We start from the raw sequence: 26199 nt of genomic DNA, 5'->3' as shown, positions 1-26199 counted from the left end.
ATGAGGGTCCTCCAGTTGGGATGGATGGGAAGCCGTAAGGTCATTTTTCTCTCCCTGCAGAGACTGAAGCCAAAAATAAGCCAAACCCAGGCTTTTGTTATTAGCTTCCTACTAAAAGCTAGAGACAGCTGTGATGTGACATGTGTTTCATGTGCAAAATTGATTTTTGGCAGTTTTTATCCAAACAGTAAATTTGAAGATTAATATCAAATGAGTCTTAATCACGACACTGTTAATTGGAGTCAGACATGGTTTTAAACAGACGCTGGAACCAGTGTGGAATCTGTCTCGTATTGATTTATTCCCTGACCCATAAATCTAATGCATATTGCTCTGCCGCTTGCATCAAAATGCATCGATTGACCCGAGATCAATTTTCTAAAATAAAGACCTGCAATGCTCTGTGAAGGTTTATGCAGTCCTTACAGTGGTTCTGGCAGTGTAGATGTAACACTGTGCCAGTAAATCCAATCTCAGCCCACAGAGGAGTGATTTATGAGACTGCAGAGGGTAAGCTTTCATGACTTCACTCTCTTTTCTGGAGAGCTTTTGTATGACATGTAAATGTGATCATTTGCCTGGTCAATTATCCTCCATCTTTACTCTGTTTGACTGACTCTGAGCTGCATTTCAGCACTGTTTGGCTGCTGATAGAGAGATAACCTCAAGCCTTGTTAGATTCCTGACAGGCGTGGCTTGTCAGTCTGTGGTACTGAAACCTCCCTAATCAAAAAATCTCTTGGAGTGAGCCAGTGGATTCTGCAGGGGTGAGCGTCATCAAAGCCTTTCATGTTCTCTGGCTAAAGGGAGCGAGAGAAAAGAGGAGAAAGCTTTAGCAGGTACACTGTGCTCTTTGTTTACCCTTTCTCTTACCAATCTGGTGCACAGATGGCCAACAATTATTTCTCTGTGTGCGCATAGCCGCTGGCGAGCCACCAGCTTTTTTAGATTGGTGTAATCCTTTATTATTTATGATTGTCTGGGATTTTTTTGGATCAAGATTGAATACAATCTGTTGAATAACTGAGAGGAGCAGAGACAGCAGAGAGAAATGAAACGCAAACAAAGAGCGGGAATGGAGAAGTCAGGGCATCCATAATGAAGATGTGATGCTCACTGTTAGCAGAACTGCTCCTGAATCCAGCACACTTTAATCCCATTAACACTGACTAAATATACCATTTGTTTTAAGCTTGCCAGTGGTGGTGTTTATGCTAATAGCCTGCCTGCTTCAGGCGATTTCAGAAGACTTTTGGAGGGCACTGGCTAATAATTAGATTTAATAAGGAAGTCAATTTCTATCCTCATTTGAAATAAAAATAAGAGGCTTAGCCTCTCATAGGACAGGCATTAATTTGTTGATTTGGTCTCGCTTTCTCTCTCAGGGCTTCTGTCTCCATAATTCTTTAACCCTTTTTTGTCCTTGTTTAGGGGACAAGTTGGAAATAAATAGGCTGACAGCAGTATTCTGGAAACCACACATACCTTTTCTTAACTGGGGGGTCGGAGCCTATACCAGCTGACATTGGGAAAGAGCAGGGGTTATCCCTGGAAAGGTTTGTCAGTCCATCACAGGGGCGACACAGAGAAACAGACAGCCATCTGCTCTCGGGTCCAATTCCCAATTAGCAATTAACCAAACAGGCACATATTTGGAGTTTCACAGGAAGCAAGCAGTGATGAAGGCACAGGGAGAACATGCAAACTTCACACAGAAAGAAAGATTCAAGCAGTGCGATGCATCGTTATGAGGCTCAGGCCATTTTCTTATCAACAGTATTAGCATGACAAATTCTGCAATTCTGTAAGTCTGAGTTACCTCCAACTTCTGACAGGTGGCTGAAGGAATTAGGAAATGTGCTACACCTAGAGAAAAGATACACTGTGCCAAATAAACCAGGTTTATTTCAGAAAATCTCACCAGTCACCAGTCTGATTGGAAAAACTGGCATGAAGCTTTATTGGTGTTACAGACTAACAATGTCATATTGTAATCTGAACCTTAACTTGGGTAAGTATGTAACAAAAACAAAAAGAAAAGCTCCAACTGTCCAGGATGTCTGACCCTAGAACCTTCTTGTTGTGAGGTGACAGTGCTAACCAGCACCCGGCAGGTTTGTTTTAGGAGCCAATAGCATTTAGTGTTTCTTGTTATAAACTATGCAGTGATATGAGGCCTGTAAAGATATGAATATTAGAAAGCAGGAGGATAGGAACTCTGAAATAAAGTGCAAAGGCCTTAGTGATTTTTTTTTTTTTCAAACTACATTTTTTCTTTCTTTTTTTGCCACCGCTGACTGTGATATAGGCTGGATAGGTGCTACTGTTCTGACCTGTCCCGCACAGCATAGCTCATCATGCCGGTCGACTGCTGGGAGCTGCTCTGCTGGACTCGTGAGCAGGGGTTCCAGCTGGAGGAGCGCTCTGATCTGCTGTCAGACAGCAGCCTTACTCTCCTCTATCCTGATAACTTCCTCAGCTCTCTATTATTCTTCTAGACCCAGTTGAGCTGGGGTTTTTTTCTTTCTCTCTCTCCCCCTATCCTTCCACTCTGTCTCCCTTTTTCAACTTAATAATGGAATCAAGCGCCCCTCCAGAGCAAGCAGCAATGCTGGCCCCTGGTGAAGGAATCATTTTCAGTGAGCATGTGTCAGTCAGCAGGTATAGGAGCACTTGTGGAGTCAATTTGGCATGGAGGAGTAGAGCTATAATACTGTGTGCCAGAGAATATGAAAAGCTCCTCAGTGAGGCAGAAGTGGTGAAATGCAGTATATTATGACAGAAGCTTGCGGTCTCATAAGAAGATTTCTGAGATACTACACAGCTCACATTGTCATTATGGAGCTAGTTAAAGTGGTCTGCTTACTATTCATTACCCTCGGTGATAAATTCAGCTGTGCTTCATCACATCTCTCACTGCTGAGGTGTTGCCCTTCGTACATCACCATTTTATATAAGTGGATGTAATGTTCAGACGCCTCTTGCATGGCCTGTTACCTTGACAACAATTTTTTTTTCAAGACAGTCATGTGAAGTCATTCCCATGCCATGTGAATGTAATCATGACCCATAACTGAATTTAGCCCCCCACCAAAAAAAATTAATCTTATTAACAATTTAGAAAACTGGATTAGAGTAACAAAATCTTTGTTGTACAGCTCAAGGTCCTCTCAATCAACTGGTACAGCTTGATCCTCTGATCAGTTTAATGTTGACTTTGCCAAGTATTTACGTCTGGATAGTGCACACACAGAAGCAGACTGTCAGCTGGGAATAATTCAATATGTAGACTGGCTGCCTGCAACTAGCTGTAATGTGCAGTTGGTTATGAAAATAGAAGTGATGCAGCTAAAAATGTCCCGGGCTGAGGCTCTGTTGAACAAGCACTCGCTTCAGTCATTCTGATTCTTGATTATACTGAGTCAAGAGTGGGAGTGGAAAAAAAAAGTTTAGAAAGGCTACTGTTTGCAAACATCACCTCTCTGAGAATAGGCTGCTGTATTTAAGTGGGTAAGAATATATCTGGCAGTCCTCCAGCTCGGCACTATGTTGTGGACACAGCAATCAGAAAACAACAGCAGGGCATACATGAGGCTGCAAGAGGATGGAGCTTTCAACCATGAGCGCAGGTTCAACACTGAAGCATTTGGAACACGGAGCACGGACTTCTGAAGCTTTCCTCTGCGTTAGCTCAGGTCCCAAGCGCACCCAGTGAATAATCAGTGTCCTCACAACATATGACACAACTTTAATTGAAAACAAGTGAGTCATGGTTGCAACTGAGATGAATAGATTAACAAACATCAATAAATTGTGAAGACAGATTTATTGTTACCCTCAGGCTGTTTTTTAAGTGCACTGTGGCTCTCTGGGTGTGAACAATGTCCCATCAATTCCCTCAACTACTTTTCTGACAGTCTGACAAAGCCAAATGAAAACACATTGCTGTGGTTTGGTTTCACGTACTTATTTTTGGACTATATTTAATATGCATGATGTTAGCAGTTTAAAACATTAAGGTGTTGTCTAGAAACAAAAAGGTTTTACTTGCACAAAGTGAATGTGAAAGAAGTCGCTCTAAAATTGAAGGATCCTGTTATCACGTAATAACCTTGGCGGATGAGCTGCATACATATCGTTTAATAATGATAATCGTTTGCTCTACACTGTCTAATTTTAGTGTGTTAATAACGTGTGAATTTTAAAGAGATTTTTATTAAGTCGTGTTAAGGAGGGGGGAAAAAACTCCAACAGTAAAATATGTTTGGCAATTTCTTTTCAGTTGTCTGCTCTAACAGGAAATTAGTGTGAAGCTGATCCTCCTGGAAAAGAGCAACGGCCTTGATGCTATAAGGGGATTTGTTATATTGGCCTATCTTTGCAGAATAAAAGAAAGGCTAGGAGACAGATTTACATTTCCCCCATCACTGAAAAACTTACTTCATTTGTATCCAGATTTGAAAACCCAATAGAAATGAAAGTATGTTCTTAAAGAAAAATGTGTTCAGTCCACAGATGTTTCAAACTACAAGTGGGTCCACAGTTTAATGCATTTGCTCAGAGAGCTGACTTTTTAAACTGCTGGTTGTGTGTGCATTGTTGTTGCTTTGTGTGCTTATCATTGAGAGTTGTTGATTGCAGGGAATATTAATTTCGGAGTATTGCTTGGTTATGTCCCACCCCTCCCGAGCCGAGGGCTATGTAGAGCACCGGATTCCTGCCAAAAGCCTCTTTTTGTTTTGAGACACATTTCATGTCTGCATTTTTCTCCTTTGATAAGACTTTCATCCTGTTTTCATTGATTACTGTCTGATGAGTCATCCTGATAATACAGTGCAGGCAATTCATCTCTCCACCACACACTGTAGGCTCTTTGTTGCATGGAATGCGTGTGTGCGTGTTTTTCTGAATTTCTGCCTCCTGCCTGTGAATGACGTGGTTGCGATACATAGCGCGTGCGTGTGTTTGTTTGTGAACGTGCGGTATGTACGTCTGCGTGTCTCCATACAAACAACATGCCAGTTCCCTGAAGTGTAAGCCACTGCAACAAACACCCAGCATTTGCAGTATCAGGGCCCTCATTTTCTGCTCCGTGAACAGGAAAGCGAGCTTCCACAAGAGAGAAAAATGGCCAAGTCGCTTATTAACTGCAAGTCACATTAATGAGCCAAGACTGTGTAATCTACAAATACATCCAATATAGGTTTATGATAAATAGTTCCACTGTAATGTCGATCTTTGCCTCGTTCTCTGGCTGCAAAAGGCGTGATTTCAACCTCTGTGCTCAACCTTATTTTCCACACAAAAATCCAAGCAGAGTGTGACAGGCATAGCTACCTTTGAACAATATGACCCCAAGGAAATTGTTCTGTGGAAGAAGCAAAATATTTGCTCACTGGCTGTATCTGAGCTATGTGGAAAGTGAGTCGCTAGTAAGTTCAAAGTGGCTGGAGTGAGGACAATCCCTGCTCTGTCAAGAATTAGAGCCACCTCTGCAAATAGGCCCGTGTGTAATGCCTCAGGGTGGGAGTTTCACCGAGGCTGGGGTTTCCATGTAAATAAACAGTGTGGGGGTCTCGGTGGGTGGAGAGCCCCCACCACCACCACCGTTCTCCCTGGGGTTTGGGCCCAGCCTTTTGTTGCCTTTAATCCAAGCACTCTCTATTGAAAAGCATGAGGGGGTGCCTGGGTGAGATTAGCCCGCCAGCTCTTGTGAGTGCTTGAGTTTCTCACAGACTGCCCCCATACTTTTGGAAATAACACAGTTATCCCACATCCTCAAGGAGGCTGACAAGAATGACAAGTAAGACGACTGCTGGGCAATCTCAGACCTTAAGGTGACATAATGACCTCAGCTTTCCCCAAAGTGAAGCATGGCTGGTTGTATTTAAGTCACTTACTGCAAGGCTTTACCAGACTTGTTATAACCATAATTTAACTCCCCACTATTATACACAATTACATCTTGAATATGTGTGAAGATTTCACACGCATCTGTTGCTAATTTAGCATCTTTGAATGCATGTAGCACTTTAGAAAGATCAGAGATAATGTGATTTTCATTTGCAGCTGTATGGATGTGGTGTTGCCTCTTTTGTTTCACAACCGAGAAACACACATAGTTAGTAGCTACATATACACAAGCAGTCAAGTGTCACATTTCTGCCTTGTGAAAGCAAAACACATATCTATACAACACAACTTTAATATCATGTCTAATGTTAGAACAAGTGGATTGGCCTCTGTGATAAAGGTAAACAAGAGCCTTTTGTCTGCTAGTTACATAGGCCCATATGTAAAGGAAAACTACAGGTTGTAATGTTACAACTGTTTGCATGCTTCCTTTCTTCCTTTGTTTAATGTAGGCTCTCATTACCACGTGGTGGTAACAGATTGTTTGAACTGGAGAGAAAAGCCATTCGAAGCTAATTAAGCAGCCATTCCAGGCTCTATTCACAGGCAGAGGACCGAGGAGCACAGGCATTTGTCAGCGCTTGACCCCGCGTGGTATTGATTGACAACGCTGCCGCGTGAATGACAGGCTCGGCACCGGCGGGCCAATAGGAAGCCGGCGAGTAAGTGCGCCGCGCGGCCATTGGACGAGAGGCCTTAAAGCCGCAGAGGAGTCCCACGTGGGGGCAGAGCCGAACCTTCAAAACAAGGCGCAGAGGCAGCGCTCAGACATGGCTGATGTTCATATCACACAAAGGCAATCATCTCCTCTTCCCCCGCTGAGCAACTATCATCCAAATGCTGATAGGTAGACGAGCGGGTATGTTGTTCAAGAATCTCGAAACACTTACGAGAAATTATATCGAGACGCTCCCGTGGCTTCAATTTTGGTGGGTGTCGTCGATCGATTGGTCATTATATTGTGCCCTTCACGCTGTGCGTGTAGGAAGAGGTGGTGATAGTGCTGGCGAGAGGGAGGGGGGTTAAACCCGGATATTTCTGGTTTTGCCCGCTACTTTGTATATTTCGTGTTAGCATTTCTTCGTATTTTGTAACCACGTTTTACAAGAAGCACTCCCCTCATCCGTTTTTCTGAGTGTGGGGATAAAAATTCACCGTACACCCCTCCTCCTCCCCCGTCCCGCTGGTGGTCTTACCCCCTCAAAAAAAATTCATCATCTTATGTCGGAGGCGCGCACACACAGTGAGGGGGGGAAAGGAAAACACCCTAATGAAGCGCGGATGTGGAATTTGTGCTGTCTCTGTCAAATTTGGATATCATCGTCGGCACATCAATGCCTGCTGTTGTTGCTGTTGTACACGGTGGGACGGACGGATGATGCCTTGTGGATCCGCGGGATGATGTCATGTACCGTTGCACCCCACGTGGGGGCCGTCGCTCTCCGATAGGCAGATGTGGCCGTATTCCTTCCGAGTAATGCGATTGGACAGATAGGCGCTTTCACGGCAGTTCAGCCCTGCTGCCTGTGTGTGGCAACCGGGGTAAGCTGGACAACTGGGGGAAACGCGAGATTGTGGAGAGTACCATGTTACGCTTTTAAAGAATCTCCAACCTCTTCGAGTCGGAAGACAGATTTTGGAAGCATATTTATTTATTTTCTTCTTCTTCTTCTTCTTCTTTGTGGGATTAACCAGCCGCAGAAGGCGCACATTCCTCGGAGGTTCGCGGTTGAAGAATAAAGTATAGTTTAATCGAGCCCGACCGCACTAAAAAATTTTCTCCCAGCCTGGTTGGGTGCGTTCTGGAGAGAGCGAGGGAGAGAGGATGCTTGACGAAAACTGCGTCCACCAGGTTTACATTAGGAGGGATTAAACGCATGAATTATAGCCTGCTCAGTATTTTCTTCGGGAGCAGAAGTCGGACGGACGCTTCGGACTCACGCACGGGTACGTATTTACAAGAGCTGTTGATTTCTTTCTTAGTTTTTTTTTCTAATTTTTGGGCGTACGCTCGACCCCGCTTCCACGACTATGAGCGGGAGTCAAACAGTAGGTGCAAGCCAGCGGCTGTCGCTTATGGCCTGCCTGTAGACGTCCTACGGACCGGGTGAGGGGGCGGTGGTGGTCATTTCACAAACAGAAGTCAGTTTCCGTTCGTTCTTTTTTTTTTTTCTTTTATTATTATTATTTTTAATAAAGAACGAAACGGATCTGAGCATTAAAATTGCACGGCGGATAAGTGGCTTTTCCAACCTCGTCTACGTGTTGGCATCATGTTAAACTGCACGTTGAGATTTGTTAGGATATCGAGTCTGACCACTGACCGAATAAGGTCATCAAGAAGACAGAAGCGCTCGACTGTTGTGCTGCTTCTCTGACTCGGCTCGAACTGCTGCGGTAAATGGGACTAGTGTGCTGTGGTGACTACTTACTTATTGGTAAACAGTGTAAAGTGTATGTGTGTGTGTTTTTTTTTCTATTTTATTTTTACGGTTATAGATTAAACCGCGTCATTTCTCAACACAGGATTTTCACGACCTCCCTCCCCCCCCCCCTCTCCTCATCCCCTGCCTCCCCCCTCCCTCACTCCCCTCGGCCCTGTCTGCTGAGACTGGTGTGGCTGTGAGCAAATTTCACCCGTTTTGCCAAAGGACCTGTACACTGGAGGGATAAACAAAGGATACATTTCAAGATGTATCCACAAGGCCGACATCCGGTAAGACTCGCTTCACCTATACTTAGAGAAGATTGCATATTTATTACAAAACACTGGTGCTGGTGTATGGTTCCTGCCTGTGCCGTGTCCTCCCCCACGTTCTCCTGAAACATGCCCTGCAAAGCGTTTTCCGCTCTTAATGCAGGTCATCAGATTTCTGTATGGGTTTCATTACAGTGCATTTATGCTTCATCGGAATATGCAGTCAGTACTAAATGGATGCAGATTGTTTGTATGCCTGGAGATATTTACTCAGCTAGACACTTGCATATGACTGTGTCTGAACGCGAAGACAGGTGGTGGTAGTGGTGGTGGTGATTTGAATTTCTTTTTTGAAATTACATTTCATATTTGGTGTGAAAGCTAATGTGTTATTACCCCCTGGAGGTGTGAATCAGACCCACCTTGTGGTAATGTCTTCCCGCAGAGGAGATGTTATCCTAAAAGCCTGAGTCTAAATGTGTGAACTGTTCAGCTCTCCTTAGCAGGTCACAATGCAGAATAAAACTTTCTCTGCCTCTCTCTTTTTTTTTTTTTTTTTTTTTTTTTTTTACAACCACTTTTCTTTTCTTTTCTTTCAGGCTCCACATCAGCCTGGCCAGCCTGGCTTCAAATTCACCGTAGCAGAGTCTTGTGATAGGATTAAAGATGAATTTCAATTCCTGCAAGCCCAGTATCACAGGTAATGATTATACTCAAAGAATGGCAGTGTCAACATTTACTCTATTGGATTTTGAGGTTAATGCTAATATTTGACTGTTGACTTCTGTAGGAGCATATATGTTTGTTTTTTTAAAAGCATCCCCGTTTTTATCCTGTGTACATCTCTGTTAAGTGGTTAAGTGTGACTGAGTGATTGAAGTGCCACAGACGCTTGAAAATGACACCTGGTCTCCTATTTTAAGTCTTAAGGTGGAGTATGACAAACTGGCCAATGAGAAGACAGAGATGCAGCGCCACTATGTCATGGTAAGATTGTGTTACAATTGAAAGCAATTATGGTTTCCAGATTGCACGGCTTGTTGAAGATCTAGTTGGGGTGGAGTGAGACGGGGCTATTGTGATCACCTATGTGGTTGTTAGGGCGGGCTGAGTGGCAGGTACAGGCCTGTGAAAGCCCCCCCGTGGGGGTTGATGTAGCAGGTTGTTACAGAGGAGCGCTTCCTGACAGGCGGCCGGCAGTGGGCTGCCGCTCCATTATAGCATGCCCCTGATCTCCAAGGGTCAGCTGCAGTGTTGCCCTCTGTGTGTGCTGATCTGATTATTCTCCTAGGAGACTCCACGCTCAGACATATGCATGGCCATAAATTAGGTGTGAGCTGAGGGCGGAGGCCCAGAGCAGCGTGTGGGAAAATACACCACAGTAAACAAAATGGAGGATGTGGAGCACACTGCAGTCTCCTTTATACTCAGCTTCTTTGTAAACCTTAATCATTAGCTTGCTTTTTTTTTTTTTTTTTTTAAAGTAGCCTTTTAGAAAAACATAGGTGTGCCCCTGACGCAAAAATTAGCTCAGACATGACACACTAAGAAGGCTATCCCAGGTAAACACACCGGGAATTATTTAAACCAATGCATGCAGCCTTAAATTAAACTTCTTTTTTTTTTTTTGCTCAGAGGAAAACAGCATGTCGGCCTGACAAGCAGGAGGTTAGGTAAACATGTTGGAAAGTATCCCACAGCCAGCGCTCGGTGTCAGGTTACGCCATGGCTGTGGGGCTCTGATCTCAGACAGAATGGCTCTCTTGTTTGAGAGTAATTTTCGAAGAAGCTAATGGACTGAATAATGCATTGGCCTCATCAAATAGACGCTGACTGGAAAGCCATTTCTGCTCCGGCTGCCACTTGTGGGCTCGGCGGATTACATTTCAGGCAGACAGACTGACCTGGCTGGAAATAAGTGTTGAGCAACCGCGTTACTCTAAGTAAACAAACATCACAGGGATCTGAGGGCTTAAGCTGATCAATAACTCTAACCCTCTCTTTTCTGCCCACACTGCAAACAGCGAAGCATTGATTTATTGGCTATTCACTCTGAGCTGCTCAAAGAAATCCTTTTGTTATCTGATCTTATAACGTATCTCCTTTTCCTGTAAAAACACTTTTTATATAGGCGTTATAGTGTTCAAACCCTGACCGTGATGTAATCAGCGCAGCGATAATTACATTGAGGTTACGCCAGTCTCATGAGTGTAGAGCGCAAAAACACTCGCCTGTTGTTACACGTAATAAATATCATCAGATCTTGTAACTGCGCTGACGTCACTAACCACAATTAAATCCCTGCTTTCGTTTCAGTATTACGAGATGTCCTACGGGCTGAACATTGAGATGCACAAGCAGGTACGTATCACAGTGCTGCTCATATTTTTCAGCTCATTGGTTTTCCACGGTGTCAGGGGATGTCAGATCCAGGCGGAGCCACTTACAGGCTGTGAGCTGAACTGAGCATCAGTAATGGTCTGAAAACAGGCAGATTCACTGCACACAAACAACAACACAACCCCAAACTTCTGCCACAGCTTGTACAAGTGCTGTGAGCCGTTATTGGAAATTTGCATATGCTGTGCATCCGGGATTTGACTCAGCTTTCTGATAAGATTAAAGGTAGACTTTGGCAGGCTTAGCCTTTTGACTTAATGATTAAAAAGAGAGGCCCTCTGATAGGTCAGTATTTCTTTTTTTCAGGATAAAGTAATTACACCAGCAGAGCAAAAGTCCTTTAGTTACTTCTTTGTGGTCTTATCTTTATCAGAAGATCCTATCTTGTATGTCTCCGCAGATAAATCGCACTGAAGTGATAGAGATTGTGTGAATGAGTGACATTTCATTGTCTATGTTCCCGCGCCCCCCTGCGACTGCCTGGCTTGGTTATAATGACAGCGTTGGCGACACGGTGGGTTGGCGTGTTAGGGCGATCCATCAGTGTCTGTGCTGTGTGTCACACTTCCACATGTCTGTCAGGGCTCAGGCCCTTCTGATAGCTTCTGTCAGGCACTTATCGCCAACCAGAGGAGAGAGGTGGGGGGGATGGGATCAGGAGACAAGTTGGAGAATAGAGCTGGAGGCGGGGCAACAGCCCAGCTCTGTGTAAACAGGTTAATCGACTGATCCATTTTAGCGCCTGACTTTTATCAGGAACCTCAACAGAGCTGATGGAAGCGCTTGAATAATTCATCAGTGGGGCCCTAACCTGCTGAACGGCGTGTTTGTGAGCAAACAGTGTGGGCCCCGTCCATGCAGCTCCCCCAGCTTACAGCTCAGGCAGGGGAGGAGGAGAAGATGGGGAGCGGTTAACAGGCAGGGTTGGGATGGATTATTGGATGCACACAGGCATATTATTTTCCTGCCAGGAGATTTATTCCATGGTGAGGAAATTCATTCCTCTAACAGTGCCTTTTTCATTACTGTGCAGGGACATAATTCACATTTCAGAATGCGTACACGGGCAAAGCTTAGACTGACGTTGGTGGTGTTATCTGATCCCTCTCTATCAGCCATGTCAGTTTGTCGATGCAAACTGCTAATTTCTGCTGCATGATGTCAGCTGGTAATTATCTTCATATGGTGCTTGTTTTCCAAGAGCTGCATGGGGTTTGGGGCTTGTATGGTGCTAAGATTCAATCAGATTAGGTCGTTACCTACGGCCGTAACGCAGCCATGTCTGCAGGAATCATTTGCTAAGTAGCAAAGTATCTGCCGTGGCGAGCGCCAAAGCAAACTTGGTCAGCCAACAGGCTGTCTGCAGTCTTCATACAAAAGAGGCGTGCAGTGAAAAGTGGTTGGAGGAACTGTGGCTCTCCAAGCCATCAGTACTTCCATATCCCCAATCTGTCATGTGGGACTGGACTGCAGTGTAATAATTTCAGGGTGTGAACTGTTGGGTGTCAGTTTCACTTACATAAGCAGAAAAGTTACTTGACTGTACTTTAAGATGTGGTGTAACAACGACGGTTATGTTCTTATGCTGTTTTTGTTAGAATAAGTTTATTGTTTTTTTAGATTGTGTCATGCTTTGTTTAGAAAAAAACACAGCTCGACTGCTGCAGCTGACAAGACTAATCACAGTAGTGACTCACGTATTCATTTATGCAGCTTTTCAGCATTTTTCAAATCAATACCAATAACTTTAAATGCCAATTAGAAACTAATTCTGGACTCACTACACTTCTTTATCAAAGACTGGTTTAGTGGAAGCATCATTTTTTGGCTTAAACAAACTCTGATGTTTTTCTTCTTACTCTGAAAACCTGACATGAGGCAACGCTGTCAAAATTGCCGAGCCTCTAAATGTGACTAGTCAAGTATTGTTTATAGATGGATCATGTGACCAGAGCCACCACTTGTTTTCGCTCTACATTTAATACTCATCAGTGTCTCGAGTCCATTTTCCCATTGCTGATAGCAACAGGCGAATACCTCTCTGCACACCATTGACAAGCCAGCCCGAGAGTGCTCTTAAAGTGGTGCTACACAGGTCCGAGTACCTGTAATTGTGTAGCGGCAGTGCAAAGCCAGCCTCTCAAGGGCCAAGCTGTCATCTGCTTAAAGTGACAACAGCCCAATTTTTATCTGCCGGCAGGGGGAAAAAAAGAAATCCTCCCAGCTCTGCACCGTATCTATTTTGACAGCAGTGGCGAGTTGAGTTGTTGCCTTTTCCGTGTATTTGCATGTTGTGCTGTGAGAGTGTAGAGACTGCCAGTTGTTTAGGGCAGAGTGGATCAACCACCTCCTGACCTTTCCCAGCCAGCTGTCACCATGACACTAAGCTACAGAGGAATGGGCCGTGCGCTCGAGGCCTTTCTGCAAATCCTGTCAAATGTCCGACTGCTATTTACATGGCTTATCTGAACAAACATGGATTATACGGGTCCTGTCGCTTTTCGACCATTTCTGTGGGGCTCCTTCAGCTCTTTCTAGAACACTTACTACGTTGCATTAATACCAGCGCTCGTAAAACATTTATCTTTATTACCTGTAGGTCACATTTATTGTGTGCCAAAGGGGACCGCGGTTCAGTCTCTTTCTTTTTTTTTTTCTTTTTCTTTTTTTTGTCTGCGGGCAATAATCAAGTTATAGTCATTGTTATCTTTTGGACTATTGTACTTCCTGTGACACATGCTGCCATATATTTGTTTGGCATTATTGCATCTGATCCGCGGCTTCATCTGATATTGCATCTTCAGCTTGTTGTTGGTTGTCCTGCTGGCTTGACTGGCTAAGTGGCTATCCATGTTGCAGCTTGGGTCAGCAGGTCTCGTTCTGTTGGACATTACTCTCCAATCTCTCTGGCTCTGCTTAGAGGTAATATGTCTGGCTGCCAAAACTGCCTGGCATTTCTGCCATGTGTAATAAATAAGCTAGCGGTCTGCAAAGTACATTGTGTGTGCTGCTGCTCCAAATGAAAAATCAGAGAAAATCCCTGTGATGTGTTTGTGTTCTGCAGTGGCCCTGGGTTGAACTGCGGCTCATAAATTCCAAAGATGATGTAGCTTTGGCGCTGTTATTTTTCTGCTCCCAGTGCAGAGCTTGAACCTGAAAGTCTCATCTCCTTTCCCTGGAAGGAGAAAGAGAGGCAGAGCAGGCCGGCTGTGCAGTGTTTTTACAGGAGACTGGAGGGGGTGGGGGGCGTTGAGCATAGCCCCCCCCCCCCGCCCCCGATCTTTCCCCGCACACCTCCTCCTACTGCTCTTTTTATCCACCATTCATTTGGTACGTTCATGTGATCGACAGGCTGAAAATTCAATTTAATGACCTGCCTCCAAGCACGTAATATGATTTTAAAGCCTGTTACGGTCAAGCAGAGGTGCCATTTGCATAATGATCCCAGCAAGATAGGGCTGCAGCCGTTGCCATGGCAGTTGGTAGACAAGCAGAAGAATGGAGGCAGGGCGTCGTGGATGTTGGGAGGCTATGAGGTTGGTGGGCTGGGTGCTTGATTGCAGTGAGAAACGGCTTGGGCTAAAGCTGTAGCTTTAGCAAACGCCACTTACGACACAGGCTGCTTGCTTAATGGTATTGATTGAAGGTGTCTCCCCTGCAATGTTATTACCGTTTGTCTTTGCATTCTCTGCAGTCCTAATTGTTAATGTAAATTCCCCACACCGTTACATGTAAGTAAACAATGCGCTGTAGTTAGTAGGCCTTCCTTCCTGGGGTGTGGTTGTGTGGTTTAACTCTGAGGTTAACTGCAGGACAGCACATTCGCAGATGAGGGGAAGAAGGGCAGAGTGAGAGAGGATCCTCTCAACACAGCAGCACTCTGCCTGCTCATATCCGTTTAGCATGGAGTGCACTCTTAGCACAGCTGTGCTCCATCCCCCTGGGCTCTCCTAATGTTTTAAATATTTCAAATGTCAATATCACGCTGTTTAGAGGATGTTGAGTCAAGCAGTTCTGATTGCCGCAGTAATTGACTTAATCGGTGTAAACATTAAAGGCGGGGTTATATGAAGTCACTGTCTCTTTCATACTTTACCATCTCATTTTGCTCCCCTTTCTTTGTTTTCCAGACGGAGATTGCCAAACGGCTCAACGCAATTTTAGCTCAAATTATGCCTTTCCTGTCACAAGAGGTGAGTTTTGAGCCCGGTTTCCAAATGGTGTCACAGTTTACTACTAAAGCAACGCCACTTATTGTTGCCTGTACCCTTAAGATAATACTCCTTGCTTTTGGGAATAATTGTGGTTAAGAGCATTTTATCTCACCTTTATAATTTTAGTGTTGCTTTGGAAAAAAACTGTGAAATTCATAGATGAGCAAGTGTGGATGTGTGATAAATAATCTTTTGCAAATGTCTGTCCACAGCACCAACAGCAGGTTGCTCAGGCAGTAGAGAGGGCTAAGCAGGTGACTATGACTGAGCTGAATGCCATCATCGGGGTACGTGGACTTCCCAATCTGCCTCTCACCGTGTGTATACCCCCTTTTATTCCTTTATTTGACCTTGGGTAGGGGCAAACCTTCACATCAAATTCATATACCGAGTAGTCTGAACTGTTGAGTGAACACATTGTAATACACCACTTGCTACACTTATAGTGCAGATTTGCCTCTTTTTAAATCAAATGTGTCATCACTATTTTTTTTTTTCTTCATTTCATGACTTATTTTTCACTATTAAATTCAAACGAAACTATTAATATTGGCAACTACACCCCAAAAACAAACCAAAAAAAGACTCATGGAATGCTTTAGCTTTGGCCTCGGTGGCATCTTCAATGCCTTGTTGTGTGTTGATAAATGCGAGCCTGAGAGCTCTCGAGATCCCCCTTCGCAGCTCGTATTGCTTTAATTGGCTAAGGTTTTAATGAGGAGCCTCATCTCTCACAGTTGACCTGGATTGCTGTGGGAATTAAAAGGCTGAGGGTGAACTAAACACAGCCAGCACTGCAAGCTAACTGAGACAGCACAGACAGTCGTCAGCCACCACGGCTCCGCTGCACAGTTCTTTTCACGCCACGGCAGCGAGCTGTAATCCGCTGCATTCATCGTGGCTTCCAAACGCCATCTGCTCCTCATTGATCAGCTGTGCTGACCCTGGCGTGCTATAATGAAAGTGATTGGTTTCACCTGCGATAGCAAGCTCAAACTGTCTGTGATCTTGTGACTACTGTAGACTCTCCGGCATGCACAGAAGACTAGCCTAAAGGCTCACTTGATGACTGGAAGCACATATTGGAATTCAATTAATAACCCCCTTGGTGACCTTTTGTTCCTGGATAATTGCTCCCTAGAATTTGCCTGAGTGGGTGTCTTGAGGTGATGGAAAACTGTTTGTTACTCCTCTGTTGGACTGAAACGGATGCTTTATTACAGTTTTTGGAAGAGCAGCTGCTGCAGTAGTTCCTAAGAATAGGAGATTTCACTAGTGGGGGTTTTTGTGTTCTATATGATTTTCACATTTGGAGCATCACAGTTCTAGGATGTTGTACATTTGAATTTGTATTTTTCATCATCTGACTGTGCCTTGTTGGGCTTTCAAAGCATTAAGAAAACATTTTATGAGCTATCTGACAAGCTCAGAGTTTTAGTTTGTGGTCTTTTGTGGGAACCAGGACAGTTTTTATGAAACAGTAAGGCTCCCACCCGGGTCACTCAGGTCGCTCATGTCAGAGGAGGAGGAAATGTAACCACTGTATGTTTTACGAATACCTTGCCATTAGTTATTCATTAAGAAGAAGCTCTGTAGGCATGCCAAAATCCTCATGTATTTTGTAAAGCAAGGTGAAAGAGCGTGCCAGGTAGACAGGAAGCATCCAGGAGCCAGCTGCATGTCTTATTGATGGAGCTGAGGGCCATTAATAGAATGAAACTGGGGCAGCTGCATGTGTTGAGATGAACCTGACAAGCAGCGTTTTCTGGCAGATTAGAAAATACCCAAAATATCCGCGTCATAAACAAGGCATTTTAAACTACACTCAGTTAGAGGAAAAAGGAGCAAAGAGTAGGTCTTTATCTTAGAATATTAAATTAGAGAAAATAGGCCAGACTCCTTTCTTTATTTATTATTGTCTTCATTTATGGCCCCTGTAATGAGGGCTGTTGCTGATCAGCCATGCTTATTACCCATCAGTGCCTCATTAAACACAATGAGCAAGGATGGCTCTCCCCTGCCAATGAACTGGCTCCTTAATTTCCCTCATGGACACAATATTATAACACACTCGCTCTCTTAGGCTCCCAGACAGACACGGAGAGAGAGAGAGAGCTGTGTCTGTCTTGGGTACGTTTTGTAATTGGATTGACATCTGCCCCATGTAACAAAGCACAAGGTTGCAAGTTAAAAAGTTAGCTATTAGTCATGTTAGTCCTCTCTACTTCTACAACAGAAAAACAAAAGAACAATGTGGATTATATTTCTAAGGACATATTTAAGCACTAAGTATTTTGTATTCCTGCTACAGAATTTAGGAGTTCCTGCTGAGTTAATGTATTTTTAATTATGTGTTAGGCCTGCCCACTACCGTCTTCTATGCGTCGCACTACTTCCCTGGTCATTACAAAGATTCTAATATTCCTGAAATGGCCATAAATGGCCACTGATTGAAATCCGTCTTGTAAAAAGAGAGAGGAGTGTGCTGTAACAGCATCTGAATTATTCAGCTGGCTCGTATACGGGTAATAAATTGCTGATGTTTTTATTGGTGTCTCAGCTAAGTATTATTTAACCTTGCTTTAAACTGCTTACTTCCATGCTGAGTGCCTTTTAACTCCCATCTATTTCCCTGTGCCTTTCAAATATTGATGCTGAGTATTGGAGGGTTGACTGAGTGCCAGCATGGGACCCCTGGTCCTCGCTCCCGCAGCAGCCTTCCAGACACACACTCAGAAACGCACTCAAAGACTCAGAGTGAGAGGGAAGGCGTGCCAGCTTCTAGCACTCTGTGTTCCCGCAGTCTCTTAAAGTTTGGGTGCGCAAATGATTCATGTTCCGTCAATCCAGAAATGTGACTATGAGATCAGTAAACAGACACTGGATGTGTTTGAAAAGTGGGTATTGTTTAGCCCACAGACAGATTTCCACAGAGTTTTGTATTCTGATCGCTTAAATCACAGAGGCACAGGAGTTGTGTTGTTGCAGTAGAATATGTGCCAGTTTACCTTTAAGCATAATGATTTTCTCTTTTAAGATGTGGCTGAAGCAGACTTTTTTTCCTTTTGGATAAAGTAGAATGAAAAATATTTCAGTTGTTTTCAATAATACACTGCGATTAGTGGGTTATTTCGATAACTTGAGCACCTCTGCCTCGTGTGTTACACATGCTGAGAGTGGTCAGGCAGTTATAGGTTTTACTCGCCTCAGCACAGATCTAGGGCTTATGCCACCCTGGCCTGGTATGGAAATAGCACTGAAGGGGATTGCTGTGTGTTCCTGACAGTAATAGACGTGTGAATGTGCTAATATCATCTGGGGTTTAGCCTCGTGCTTAGTTGGTGGTTTCTCCTCGCCCTTTCCCTCCAACCCATTTGTTGTCTGTCTGTCTATCTCCCTGTCACCTTACAGCAGCAGCAGCTCCAGGCACAGCACCTCTCCCATGCTGCCCATGGGCCTCCAGTCCAGTTGCCGCCTCACCCCTCGGGCCTGCAGCCTCCTGGCATCCCCCCTGTGACGGGCTCCGGATCAGGGCTGCTGGCGCTAGGAGCTCTGGGGAGCCAAGCCCACCTCCCAGTAAAGGATGAAAAGAACCACCATGATCTCGAACACAGAGGTGAGAAGAAGAGCTCGGCCCCGTAGCTTTGTTAGCTAGTTATTATTTGCGAGAATCAAAAGGCATATTAATTTTAGCAGTTCTGAAAAGATGTTAAACTGACATAAACCAATTTAGTGCTGAGTGCTTCTCACTCTCACAATCATAGGGTCCTTAGGTGAGGAGCACATCCTGTCTGTTCACATTCTGTCTGGGTAATGAGCTGGTACATTCCCAGCCCATGACTGCATAAGCTATTCAGCAGCTCCAATACACGCCGATAAGAGGGGCCTTGTGCCCTGCAGTTGATTGTCACACATTCGGCTAGAAGCATCTGTTATGATGTGCTAAGTGACTTGTTTTTCTCTTTGCTCCGCTTGGTTTCATCTTTACCTCGGCCGCCACCGTGATGTCTGCGACACAGAGAGCACGGTAAGTTTCCCGAGCCGCACTCGTTTTGCTTTTTTGTAATTCATCACATTTTCATCTGCGCTGCAAGTGTCAAGTAGAGCCTTCCATCAGTGCATGCATATACTGATTTCATGCGGTGTAATCTGAGTTCAATAAAATGATTAATGGAAAATGAGGTCTGGAATATAAATCGTGTGTGTTTAATCCAGAAGGGGAAATGACTGGTATCATGTGAGAGAGATTAGAAGCCTTGTAATTTCATCACAATTAAAGAAAGGCTTGGACTTCCCCTTCTTAAAGGATTTATTTGATCCCTTCTACTGTCTCCCTTGTTTACCAGCTCTCTCTTCTTCTTCTTGGCATGTGATGAATATTTATGAACACAAATGGAGTGTTGTTTTGTTTTTCTTTTCTTTTTTTTCTTCTTCTCCACCTCGTCTGGCTGGGCCTGCTAAAGCGTTATATTTGAAATGCTGCGATCTATGATGGCTTGTGATGGGCCTGTGAGATTGTGTTTCTGTAGGCCGGGCCAGCTGAATGGGTGCAGTCATGTCTGAAGAAATGGAAGTCCTGGGGCGATTAGCGGGCCTGTTTTGTTTCTGTGCTCTCGTCCCTGGTCATCTGATAGTAGAATGGTGACTTTGGCTAATGAGTCACGCTAAGCATCTCTTTAAAGGTCAGCCATTATGCAGACAGTGGCTTTTTGCCCAGACTGCTAGTCCATCAGCCATTGTTCACTTCTCTGAGTCGCCGCTGACTTAGTCCATGTTTTCGCTTTGGTCCTCAGATGAGGGACAGAGAGAATCGGGAGAACTTGGCAGTTTACAAGCAAGTGGCAAACTCCTGTGAAAGCTGCTGGACACCTGCCTAAAGCCTCCCATTCTTTTGGCGTTTAGAGTGAGCTGTCCCAGCTTGTGTGGGCAGGCTCCATGAAGAAGCACCAGTCAGTCCCACGCTGCCGTGCCCACTGGCAGGATATAGATTCTCTTTCTTTATCTGAGCTCAAAGCTTCAGCTGACATGGTGCCCAAGCGCACTACGGCAATCAATGCCCAGCACCCAAAACATATAGGTTCTCTCCCCCCTCTCTCTCTCGCTTTACTTTCGTTTTTCTCTCCTCCCATCTCTATCTCTCTCTCTCTCTCTCTCACGCTCAGCCTGACTGACTCCGGAGAAAAGGCCCTCTGTTCAGCTACAACACACTGCTCATGTCCCTGTGAGGCTGTTTGTTGTCCAGTTATGAGGAGGAGGGAGCCCAGCTCGGAAAACAAGCCCTCCTCCATTCAGTTCAGATAACAGCCCATTCTGTTGTGTGGCCAGGGACAGGCTTGTGTGCAAGATTGGGCTTGGCTGGTGTCAGGGTACTGTTTGGAGCTGGCCTACAGCTGCATTTTAAGAGTCCGCCGTATCCATCATTGTGTGAATAAGGCATTTTTAGTGTTTGGATTGGCACAGTGTGTTCTCTGTGAATTTGTAATGGATGAGTGACTTGCTGCGCTCTCTTACAGAAGGAAGACAAAATGGTAATAAAGCGTGTTTGGTTTTTCCCCTTTTGCAGAATAACTCAATATCCCCATCAGAAAGCTTACGCACAGCCAGTGAGAAGCATCGCAGCTCCTCAGACTACAGCTTGGATTCTAAGAAACGCAAAGTGGAGGAGAAGGACAGCATGAGTAGATATGTAAGTCCCTGAAGGAGTAGTTCAGCATGTCGGGGAAATATGCTTATGAATGGTGACTTAAAAAATTGCTTTAGGTTCACAATTTAATTTAAAAAACTAATGAAGTTTAGACCAGAGAACAACATCCCTGGAGTCTGTGCTTTAATTTTTCCCCATCTGTGTGTGTTAAGTTAAATGATTACTAATTATTGTTACAGGACAGTGACGGAGAGAAAAGCGACGACTTGGTGGTCGATGTGTCCAATGAGGTGAGCTGCACAGCAATTGTTCGTAGCACATTGATGTGACGTTGCTCTTATGTAAATATTACTGGTGTGTTTCTCCAGGATCCTGCCACTCCAAGGGCAAGCCCAGCCCACTCACCACCTGAAAATGGTATTGACAAGCCCCGCCCCCCAAAGAAAGACACACCCAACAGCCCCGCATCAGTGGCGTCATCTGGAAGCACCCCTTCCTCCAAGGCTAAGGAGCTCAGTCATGTAAGACATCAAAAGAGTTGTGGACAAACTGGGACAGAAAGGGTTTTAAATGACAATTGCCGAGAGACCAAAGGGACATGTGCAAATAGATCTAGGACGTTTTCTGCAGTGGATTAGCAGTGGCTGTCTGTGCTTTAAGTGCATGACTAAACGTCAGGGATAATATTGTCCCGCATCAGGATCAGTCAGGTCTTCTCTGTTAATAGCTCAATGTATTTAACTATTCCAGGATTTTTCCCTCTGCCTCACTAAAAGATTAAAGCCAAAGCAGTAAGGGGATAAAAACGTCCCCATCTCCATTGTGACCATAATAGGTTTTAGAATAAATAGCAGTTTATGGCTCTGCAGGACTATGAGGGTTGTCAGAATTAGATTGGATTAAGTTCAGTTTGCTTTCAAATTGTCAGTGCACAGTGCCTGGTTTCCGGGATTGTGATTGTGCTTGCTCTCTCGTTCCCTTGACAGAATGACAAATCCTCCACGCCTGGTCTCAAATCCAACACCCCCACCCCCCGAAACGATGCCCCCACCCCTGGCACCAGCTCGACTCCTGGGCTCAGACCCATCCTGGGCAAGCCACCAGGCATGGAAGCTCTCGGTTGGTACCATTCTCTTCACTTTACAGAAACTGATCTTTTTTTTCCATTATTTGCAAAACTGTTAGGCCACAAACCGATCTCCATCTCCTGTCTTTGTCTACAGCAGCCCCAGCTTTGCGGACACCTCTATCCATTGCAGGGTCCTATCCTACCCCCTTTGCTATGATGGGCCATCATGAAATGAACGGAGGCCTGACTAGCCCTGGGGTGTATGCTGGTCTGCACATCTCCCCTCAGATGAGCGCTGCAGCAGCAGCAGCCTATGGACGCACTCCCATGGTAAAGGCTTTCGCTTTCCTTTTCTGTAGTTTTGGATCATCTAAAAGTCATGTACAGGATGCAATGAGGGATTTTACTCTGATAACAGTTGAGTATGTTAGTCAAACATTCCCATATCATCTTTTAGGGGTTTGATCCTCACACCCACATGAGAGCCCCGGGCCTCCCAGCCAGCCTCACATCTATTTCTGGCGGAAAACCGTAAGTGTCTCCCTAGATATGTTGCAGATCAATTTTTTTGTAACACAGCTGATATCAAATACTGACAGGCACGTGTCTTTTCCTTCAGAGCGTACTCCTTCCATGTCAGCGCAGATGGTCAAATGCAGCCTGTGCCCTTCCCACCCGACGCCCTCATTGGTCCCGGTATTCCACGCCACGCCCGTCAGATCAACACACTGAGCCATGGCGAGGTGGTCTGTGCTGTCACCATTAGCAACCCCACACGTCACGTTTACACTGGTGGCAAAGGCTGTGTCAAAATCTGGGACATGAGCCAACCAGGCAGCAAGAGCCCCGTGTCCCAGCTGGACTGTTTGGTGAGGACCTCATCAGCTTTTCTTAATGTTTACACACATGTTATTTCATTCAACACTAGAAAAAAATTAACAAGCCAAACACTTATTCACATAGTTCAGATTAGGTTTGAGGTTCAATCTTTGGTTTATTTGTTGTGACAGGACGTTTTTTATCCTCCGCCCATGATTTGTTTGTTTCTAAAGCTCTCCCTAGCTCCACTGCCTTGAACATGTATTGATTTGCTTTGTCCTCGGTGCAACAGAACAGGGATAACTACATCCGCTCCTGTAAGCTACTGCCTGATGGTCGCACATTGATTGTCGGAGGCGAGGCCAGCACACTGACCATCTGGGATCTGGCCTCCCAGACACCGCGGATCAAAGCTGAGCTCACCTCCTCAGCCCCGGCGTGCTACGCCTTGGCCATCAGCCCTGATGCCAAAGTCTGCTTCTCGTGCTGCAGTGATGGAAACATTGCCGTTTGGGACCTGCATAACCAGACTCTCGTTAGGTCGGAAACAAAACTTTATTTCCAGTATGTGGGCTTGAGTCAATTTAAAAGATAATGTCAATAACTGTCTGTATGCCTTCCGATTTTGATTTTAGGCAGTTTCAAGGTCATACGGATGGTGCTAGCTGTATTGACATATCCCATGATGGCACTAAGCTGTGGACAGGTGGTCTCGATAACACTGTTCGCTCCTGGGATTTGAGAGAGGGTCGACAGCTGCAGCAGCACGACTTCACTTCACAGGTACAACGCTGCATAATGCAAGGGGCCAGACCTGGAGTCTGTTTTCCTTTCGGCCGAAGAACTGTCTGTAATTATTGTCCTGTTTGATCTCCAGATCTTTTCTTTGGGCTACTGTCCGACTGGCGAGTGGCTTGCTGTGGGAATGGAGAGCAGCAACGTGGAAGTGCTCCACCATTCAAAGCCTGACAAGTATCAGCTCCACCTGCACGAAAGCTGTGTCCTTTCCCTCAAGTTTGCCTACTGCGGTATGAACAAACACACAAAAAGAGCATCAGATAAAGCTGACCGTATTTAACTGTGAAGAGCCCTTTGCCTGTCCTTATTAGTGCCTTTTTTAAAATAGCGTAAATGCTTGTTGTCATCTCAAGGCTACTCTTCATTTGTAGGTACTTTTCCTATTACTTGTTAGTGAAAAGTGTCCTGATGGCACTTTTGTTGTCTTTGCAGGTAAATGGTTCGTAAGCACCGGGAAGGACAATCTGTTGAATGCTTGGAGGACTCCTTATGGCGCCAGCATATTCCAGGTATGCAGATCAATGGACTCTGTCTGTAGCCAGGCCAAACGTACACACAGATCTCTAAGAGGAAGGGCAAAACGACCGCTGTCTGACAGGACTATCCTATCAGTGAAAACTGAACCTGAATTATTGACCTGACAAAGACGCCTTTTTGAGGCCCGTCAGGCCAGAAGTTGATGTCAGTGCAATCTAATCTTGCCATGAAGTCAGCTAATTTTCACCACTTAACTTACTCAGCAACATTTAAGTTTAACTGCCTCCAAGATTAAAGTGTTTTTTGTGTGTGCGTTTGCTTTTCTTTAAACAGTCCAAGGAGTCCTCATCTGTCCTGAGCTGTGACATTTCTGCAGACGACAAGTACATCGTGACAGGCTCTGGTGACAAGAAGGCCACTGTGTATGAAGTGATCTATTAGAAGAGACTGCTTTGGATCGGAGCATGCTCAGGAACAGTAGACACTTCCTCCATCCTCCTTCCCTCACACAGACAGCATGGATGTTGCCTGCAGCTCCAAGGTGGATGGGCAGGAAGTTTGGCAGTGCCAGACGAAAATGGATGGTGGTGTTATTGTGGCACTGGATGCTGTGTCCTTCGGCTCTGCCCTTCCTCACTCATACAACTAACACTTGTACAGCGAGTGCAGTTTCCCAAGGCACCGAGAAGAAAATAATGTCTTGCTGTTTCTGTTTGTTGGATATTTCTTTTTTTATTCGTCCTTTTTAATGTGGAGATAAAGTTCCATGACACAAGTAGAAGCGGCGCTTCGCTCTGGAGCTTCTCCTTGGAGGTCCTGTGAAAAGTGTACATAATGGAGTAATAAAAGGCCTTTTATAGATTTATATTTTGGTGTCCAGTTACGCTTGTGATGGTTCTTTCTTGTTCTCTCCGTGATTTTCTGTCCCCTCCGGGGATGGAAATTAGATTAGGACTTTGTAAGAGGATATTCTATTTCAGTTTTTTCCCCCCTCCTCGGCTTTTTTTTTTTTTTTTCCATGTTCCTTGTCCAAAATGACCTTTTCGGAAATCTAATTTGTATTTTTTTTTTTCTCCCTGACAAAGGCTTTTTTTTTCTTCGCTATTTGCTGTATCACAGACATTTGTCCCATGGATTTTTGCAGTCGAGAATTCTGGAAAGGCTTTTTTTTTCTGTAGGGAGGAAAAAAATCATGGTTTCCAGTTATGTTTACCCTTTTGACCCTGATCAGCAGAATTTCAGCTTTGAAATGAAGACCTTTCACTGAACCCTGGCTCCTGTCTATAACATCAAAATGGATTTATATCAACTGTCGGATTGATGGGTTTTACAGAGAAGCAGCTGTGACTTGAGCTCACTCTGTTGACTCAACCACTGTATGAAACCTTTGCTCCACTCTGCAAAGTTTAGCCATCAGTCTATTAGAGATCGTTATTGCCGCTTGTGTTTGCGAGCCTGTGACTGATACGCAAGACTTGGTTACTCATAAAGGACGCAGGCAACGCCATTACCACGTTCGACATTTTGGGTGTATTCTTTGCTTTCTTCAGTATTTCATAATATTCACTACAATCTTCTCATAGACGGGAATGGTCTCATCATAAACACAAGTTAAGACTGTGTAGCATACATGTGGCATCATCCATAAGGACTGTACAGCTGACAGTTGTTGATAAATCAATAAACTGTTTTATATAAAATTTATCTTGACTGGATTTCTGTAGTGCTGTGGTAGATTTCCAAGGATTAGTTGGAGACTTTGGAGTAATATGGTTATTAGCTCTTTTTTTGTAAAGCATTAAATTGAGTGTATGACTGAAGATGAAGTTGCCAACAGAATCCACCTTAGCGTCATGACCAAACATGCAGAAATAGCTTAACTACCTGCAAATCTAAAGATTTTTTTTTCTTTTTCTTTTTTTAAATTTAATCTCAACAGGTGTATGTGCCCAAATGTTACTATTATTTGTTTGGTTTGGCTCAGTTTAAAAAGAAGAAAAAGCCTCCAGAAAGTTACTGAAGCCATCCAAGAAATGTTCCAGAACGCAGCCTGGCATAAAACCACGTGTCGTTTTTGCACTTTGGTTTTTGGATTAAACAAACAAGGCATAATGTGTTAATTGGTAAGCTTTAGAGGAACTGATAAACAGATTTTGTTATTGCCAGA

At 44.5% G+C, this 26199-nt stretch overlaps 1 protein-coding gene across 4 annotated transcripts; it reads left to right on the top strand.

Annotated features, from left to right (window-relative positions):
- Positions 1-6657: 6657 nt before the first annotated feature.
- Positions 6658-25736, top strand: tle3a (TLE family member 3, transcriptional corepressor a). 4 transcript variants are annotated; one of them, XM_014339866.2, is made up of 21 exons: positions 6658-7860; positions 8440-8629; positions 9211-9311; positions 9535-9598; positions 10928-10972; positions 15142-15204; positions 15438-15512; positions 18637-18841; positions 19245-19252; positions 20789-20911; positions 21109-21159; positions 21238-21390; positions 21856-21988; positions 22093-22268; positions 22396-22469; positions 22558-22807; positions 23050-23297; positions 23393-23540; positions 23635-23785; positions 23988-24064; positions 24366-25736. In XM_014339866.2, the coding sequence occupies exons 2-21, from the start codon at positions 8606-8608 to the stop codon at positions 24471-24473; spliced, it is 2277 nt and encodes a 758-aa protein (XP_014195352.1). In that variant the 5' UTR covers positions 6658-7860; positions 8440-8605; the 3' UTR covers positions 24474-25736. The 4 variants fall into 4 exon arrangements, with proteins under 4 accessions (XP_014195352.1, XP_014195351.1, XP_042084390.1 ...); XM_014339865.2 differs by having other exon boundaries at positions 6659-7860; positions 15438-15542; XM_042228456.1 differs by having other exon boundaries at positions 6659-8351; positions 15438-15542.
- Positions 25737-26199: the final 463 nt, after the last annotated feature.

This window comes from Haplochromis burtoni, unplaced genomic scaffold (genome assembly GCF_018398535.1).
Source record: "Haplochromis burtoni strain Fernald_Lab_line unplaced genomic scaffold, NCSU_Asbu1 Contig_324, whole genome shotgun sequence".
NCBI classification, from domain to species: Eukaryota; Metazoa; Chordata; class Actinopteri; order Cichliformes; family Cichlidae; genus Haplochromis; species Haplochromis burtoni.
Note: the sequence above shows the minus strand (reverse complement) of the source record. Positions and strands in the feature narration are given on the sequence as shown.

Bases quoted from the DNA above. Each gene is read 5' to 3' on its own strand.
- tle3a (XM_014339865.2), top strand. From the start codon at position 8,606: ATGTATCCACAAGGCCGACATCCG. The intron at 9,599-10,927 runs GTAAGATTGTGT...CTTTCGTTTCAG, and splicing joins TGCAGCGCCACTATGTCATG to TATTACGAGATGTCCTACGG. The intron at 23,786-23,987 runs GTATGAACAAAC...TTGTCTTTGCAG, and splicing joins CCTCAAGTTTGCCTACTGCG to GTAAATGGTTCGTAAGCACC.